Source organism: Pteropus vampyrus, unplaced genomic scaffold (assembly GCF_000151845.1).
Source record: "Pteropus vampyrus isolate Shadow unplaced genomic scaffold, Pvam_2.0 Scaffold52, whole genome shotgun sequence".
NCBI classification, from domain to species: domain Eukaryota; kingdom Metazoa; phylum Chordata; class Mammalia; order Chiroptera; family Pteropodidae; genus Pteropus; species Pteropus vampyrus.
Window position 1 is genome coordinate 2,457,987 of NW_011888833.1, and position 6,447 is coordinate 2,464,433.

General features: G+C 40.4%; 1 protein-coding gene across 3 annotated transcripts in view; it reads left to right on the forward strand.

The window, feature by feature from the left end:
* The window catches only part of LNX2 (ligand of numb-protein X 2), a 54,660-nt gene that overhangs the window by 23,633 nt on the left and 24,580 nt on the right, over positions 1 to 6,447 (forward strand). For all 3 annotated transcript variants that reach the window (XM_011360205.2, XM_023530696.1, XM_011360204.2), the window contains exon 2: positions 11 to 497. In XM_011360205.2, coding sequence (XP_011358507.1) covers positions 91 to 497 — 407 coding nt within the window. In that variant the 5' untranslated portion in view covers positions 11 to 90. The remainder of the gene's footprint in view (positions 1 to 10; positions 498 to 6,447) is intronic.

Consider the following 6,447-nt stretch of genomic DNA (forward strand, 5'->3'; position numbering starts at 1 on the left):
TTCGTTTTAGTCCGATACATCACTGTCTAGTGACGGGAACCCAACCGGAAGTGGGAGTCGAACGTGTGAAAATCCAGAAACTGCTTCAAAATGGGAACAACAAGTGACGAGATGGTGTCTGTGGAACAGACCTCCTCCTCCTCCTTCAACCCCCTGTGCTTCGAATGTGGCCAGCAGCACTGGACGAGGGAAAACCACTTATACAATTACCAGGACGAAGTGGACGACGACCTAGTCTGCCACATATGCCTTCAGCCTCTGTTGCAGCCACTAGATACCCCCTGTGGACACACATTCTGCTGCAAGTGCCTCCGAAACTTCTTACAAGAGAAGGACTTCTGTCCCTTGGACCGCAAAAGACTTCACTTTAAGTTGTGTAAGAAGTCTAGTATTCTCGTTCACAAACTTCTGGACAAATTATTAGTGTCATGTCCGTTTTCTTCAGTGTGCCAAGATGTAATGCAGCGCTGTGACCTGGAGGCACATCTTAAAAACAGGTAAGCAAAAAACTTGCAAGAAAGAGAAGTAAAAGGTGTTCAAACAAACAAAAACTGGACATACAATAAATAAATAAGTCGTACGGAATAGCGTTTAGCTTTATTAAAATATATCAAAAACACAAGTACGGAAACATGGTAGACTCTAAAATGATAGACTCTTTTTGCAAGGCAGTTTGACACTTTGTTTCAAAAACCGATGGTGCAAGCATGCTTTCATTAGCTTATTATCCTAAGAAAATAACCCCAAAGAAGGAAAAATTGTATATACAGACATTCACTGCAACATTGTGCACAGTTCAGTAAATTGGAGTCCATCTAATTAACGGTAGGGGAAGAGTTAAAAGTATGATAGTGTAGCAACTCATGGGATATTTTGTAGCCAATAAAAGTGATGATTTTGTTGAAACGGGGAAAACGAGTATATATGATTTTATTTGCTGATATAAAGGCCGTGTTCAGGTATGAGACTGAACAAGAACTAGGGGTGTGGAAACTTTAAACATTTAGTGGTTATTTTGTTCTACTAACAAAGGCTTTTTAAAACTTCAGTAATTTAGTTTGCTGATTGCTTAGTGAGTTTTATCATTTGACTTCCGTAAAATTCTCGATCTTTAAAATTTTTGACACCCCTAGGAAGGATTAAAATACATCGCATGCCAAGTAGGTAGGATCACATAAAATGACAGAAATAAAGACATATATTTCTAAATTTCAAAGTTAAACCACTTGTGTAAAGCGAGAGTCATTTTGCATATGTCATCAATTTGGCTCAAATAAACTCTTAGAAAAATTCTCTTAAAAAAAGCCAGAGTAATTTTGATTGTGAAACAATGCATAGTACAATATATTAGACTTAGAAATAACACTAAGTTTATTATACTTACACGTATTTTATATATATATCAATGACAAGGTGTAGAACAGCTTGCCATTTTACTCACACGTGAGATCATAGAATAAGAGGAGATTATGTAATCTAATCCCCTCATTTTACAAATCAGGAAACCGAGTCAAAGATTTAGAGCCAGTTCAAGGCGTAGTTAGACTTAAGCATCAGTATTCTCTTTCGCCATTCTAGGACACCACGCTGACCTTACCACAGCTTGAGCCATGCTCTCCACTGCTACGTGATAGGAAGAGTTTCATACTCACACGAGCATGCGTGTCGTAACACTGAGTGTCAGTGTGATCAAATGAGTGTACTAATCAGACGTGATTAAGATAAGTGAGAAAGAACGTGTTATTAAAAGAAACATGAAGATTTACAGAGAAATTGTATAAAAATAAGAGCTAAGAGAAAGTGCAGGATGGATATATAGACTTCTGAAAAGGCACGTGGCCTCAGGTCTCTGCCTTTCGGCCACCAGCAGGCATAGACTCTGAACGCGGTGGCAGAGACCTGGAAGCCGACAGCGAACTCTGAACGTGCTGGCCTCGGTCAGGCCCAGTTACGACGGACGACGAAGAATATTGTAGGTTTTCTTATTTCTCTCAGTAGAACTGTTCTTTTTAGAGGATAGATTTCTTTTACGAACATCAGTTACGGGACGTTAGAGGAGCTGAACAGAGTCCCAATTCAGTTATTAATTATTTTGTTAGCAGTGAATTAAAATTTTCACAAATTTTTAGGAATATTCACTTAACTAAAATAATAGGAGAATTTAATACAAGTATAACTGGTTTTATTGTGCTTTGCTTTATTGTGCTTCACAGATGTTGAGTTTTTTTGGCGGGAGAGGGTTTGGTTTTGGGGGGTTTTTTTGGTTTTTTTTTTGTACAAATTGAAAGCAAGACCCTCCACCAGCAAAAATATTACAACCTACTTTATTATGAGGCTCGCTCCATTGCCATGGTCTGGAACTGAACCGCAATGTCTCTGACGTGTGCCTGTGTGCAGATGAAGTTCCAGTATTTTCTATCAAGCTATTTAGGTTGATGATGTAAAAACCTGGGAATTACACAACGTCCTTTCATTTATAGGTCGATAAAGGCTAAGCAATTATGTCTAGCTGAAAATTCCATTTTTAAACGTGCTTATTAATATTCGAGCTACTAATTTAATCATTTCCAAAGTGTCTTAGGCCTATATTGTGAAAGGCATTAAAAAATGTGAATGATTTGAAAAAGTAAGTGACTCGATTGATACAAACAGCTAAGAGTAACTATTGATTATGAAAGATAAAAAGGTAAATTATAAAATAGAATATTTATATCCCATTTGAACAGATGTATGATGAACAGCCTGACCTTTCTCTAGTCTCTCCATTAAAAATGTTGAAATTCAGGTAGAGATGTTTATTGTCCAATACTCAGCCCTAAACAGTATGTAGTTCATTTGTCCATTCAGCCAATATTTATTATCTACGATGTGCCAGACGCCGTTCTGGCTGTTAAGAACTCTGCGAGCTGATAGCGGGTTGGAATCTACTGCTGGGTCGTAAATTCTTTAGGGGCCAGAACCATGTATTTACCCGTCTTTGAATTTCCTTGCCCAAAGGTGACACTCACCTAATATTTGTTCAATTAAATTGTTAACCTGTGTTCTGGTTATCCATTACTGAGAAACTAACTGCCCCAAATATAGTGACATAAAACAAGCATTTGATTCCGCTCCTAAATTCCGTGAGTGAGGGATTCAGACAGGGCACAGCACGGACGCTCGTCTCTGTTAGGTGACGTGTGGGCCACAGCTGAGAAGAACTGAAACCCGGGAACTGCAGCAGCCTGAACTAGACAACCATTTCCAAAATGGCTTCTTTATTCCCACGTCTGGCACCATGATGAAGATAACTTGAGGCGTAGGCTCGGCCGGAGAGCCTGACAGTGGCCGCACCAGCACGGTGGCCTCCGGGTATTAAAGTTCTTACATGGCACTCAGTGTTCTTCAGAAGCCACGTGGTCTTGTGTGGCCTCGAAGTCACATAGCATCCCTCAGGCCGTTACTGTGCGTGAAGCAGTCCACTGAGATTCCGGGCGAGGGGGCAGAGGCTTCACTTTGTGACGGGAGGAGGTAAAGTGTCCGCAGTTTTAAAACCAACACAAACTAGCAACAAGTGATATCGTAGACACAATACGGTCTTTACAACTGGGCGTCTCTGTACACAGTGTCACTCGTTCGTTAGACACTGGTATGTTTCATCGAAATCTCTAGAATTTTAGCACCAGCAACAGTAATATGACTACTTTGCCTTTGTTCCTGGATTCGTAGGATTCGGAAATCTTTTCATCGTTAGTAGAAATACAGCATTGGGAGTAGTTTGCGTGAATCTGGTAATTGTGAGTTGAAAGTTACCTTCCCTGTTTGAATGAAAATTCTGCTCTTAAGAACTCTGCTTCAGGGTGAGAACAGCCGAGGTTCCTCCTGCAGCTCAGAGTAAAGAGTTTATGAAAGATGAATGTGTTATAAATGCAATTAGTAGTTATCAACCGATGATATATTAGTAAAGCAATGAAGAATTTTAAAAGACATGAGAACGCTCAACTTCGAAAGAAGAAATAAAGCTTTTAAGAAGTAGCGTATAACATTTTAGAAATTGCTTTGTGCATTTCCGCCCAGCACCATGGACACCCCCACTCCCACCCCACCCTGCCTGCTCTGCCCATCGTCCCTGCCTCCCCCCAACAATTTCACGTCGAAAGCTTACGGGGATGGGAAATTTTGTCGTTGTTATTAAACAACATTTATGTCCTAGTTTACAGCAAGGTTCAGAACCATTTTTCTTTTCCTCTTAAAAAACTTACAGTTTAACAGTATTGTAAAAAGTTTGTACAACATAGAGAGAACTTTTAAAGAAGCCGTTTTCCATGCTGAGAGCTTTTCTAGTTCATCAGATGGTTTCGGAGCCATTCGGGGTAAGGGTGGGCCGAGGCAAGATTGTTATCTTAAATTCGCATTTTCTCTTGGAGGGAAGTTACGCCTACTGGCACCCTTTTCTCATCTGTAATGTGAAAAGCAGATGCACATTTGCAAATCGCGTATCTGCTAAAAGTCTAGTATCCAGAACACATACGGAATACTTACAACTCAATAAAAGTCAAGTTTAAGTGAGCAGAGGATTGGAATAGATCATTTCTCCAAAGAAGATATTTAAATGGCCAGTGAGCACACAAACAGATGCTCAGCATCATTCGCCCATTTTTATACTGGACGATTTCTCTTTTGTAAGTTGTGAGCGTTCTCTATATATTCTGCCTACTGGACTCTCATTAAAAATACAATCTGCAAGTATTTTTTCTCCTTCCATAGGCTGACCTTTTACTTTCCTGTGTCCTATGAAGGTTAAACAGGTTTGATTTTTATGAAGTCCAGTTTATCAATTCTTTCTTTGTTTGCTTGTTCTTTTGGAGTGCTGCCAAATTCAAGGTCACGGAAATTTACACCTGTGTTTTCGTCTTAGCCTTTTATAGTCGTAGCTCTTACATTTGTTTCTCATCCATTTTGAATTAATTATGATTGGAGAACCTGCATTCAAGTTACTGTCCTCTCTTATCAGCCCGAAAAACTTCTTTTAGTATTTTTTGTAGGGCGGATCGGCCAGCAGTAGACTCTTCTTCGTTTATCTGGAAATGTCTTCGGTTCTCCTGTTTTCGAAGGATTTTTTTGCTGGATACAGACTTGTTGGTTGAGAGGTTTTGGTGGGGGTAGTTGTGTTGTGTTTAACGGTTTGAATATGTCATCCACGGCCTCTGGCTCCCATGGTTCTGAAGAGTAACCAGCTGCCAGTCTACTGAGGGTCACCTCTAGGTGATCGGATGCTTCTCTTGCTGCTTTCAAGATTTTGTCACACTTGGGAAGATAGTGGTCATTTTGTCCTCACGTAGTCTTTCTGCCCCTTTCTCTCTGACTCCTTTTGGGACTCCCTTCCTGCATACCTAATATTTTCATAGTGTCCCACAGGAACTTGAGGTTCTAGCCATTTTTTAAGAAATTATTGCTTTTTCTTTCTATTGCTCAGAATCATAACCTCAATTGACCTCCCTTCGGGTTCACCCATTCTTTCTTCTGCCTGTTCAAATCTACTGCGAATTCTTCATTTTCATGTATTGTACTTTTTAAATCCAGAACTTCTATTTGTTTCTTTATTATAATTTCTTTGTTGACATTTTTATTTGGTGAAACGTCATTCTCATATTTTCCCTTAGTTTTTTAGACATGGTTTCCTCTGTTCCTTGAACAGATACATAATGCTCGATTTAAGTCATTGTCTAGTGCTAAGGCCAGTGTCTGAGCTTCCTCGGGGACGGTTTCTGTTGACTGCTATTTTTCCTGTGTGTGGGCCATACTCACTTTTTTAAAATTTTATATTGAACACTGGACAGTTTAAATACTATAACATGGCAACTCTGGAAATCAGATTCTTCTCACTTTCCAGGATTCGTTATTGCTTTTTGTCATTTGTTCAGTGACCTTTCTAAACTAATTCTGCAGAATCTCTGCTCAGCTTACTGGTCAGCTAATGATTGGACAGAGAATTCCTTGAATGCCTGTAACCGGTAAACTTCCCAGTCTCTCCTAGGGGCTCTCTGTGCATGGTGGGGCGGGCACACCTTCGGCACCCAGGTGGCTGACAGTCCCTCCTTAGCCTTCATTTCCTGCTTCCGCAGAGCTTCAGCATCAGCAGGAACTGCAAGTTCAATGCCTGCTCAGTCATTTCCTGTGCGTGCACGCAGCCTGGACACGTCGGAACCCCTGTGAACGTTTCTTTCCCTAGCTTTTCTCTCTAAACTTTTTCATTAGCCTTTTGCCCACCTTAGGCAGCCCCAATCTTAAACAGTTGCCTCTGATTTGTTTGTTTGGTTTTTTTTTTTTTTTCCCAACAGATGGTCTCAGTGAAAAGTTAGTTTGCATGGGTGACCTCCGAGTCAGGCTAGATACAGACAGCCTTGCGAGAGGGGTCTTCCAGGGAACCAAGAGGTCAGTTAGTGACAGTTCTCTAGGAACAGGGCT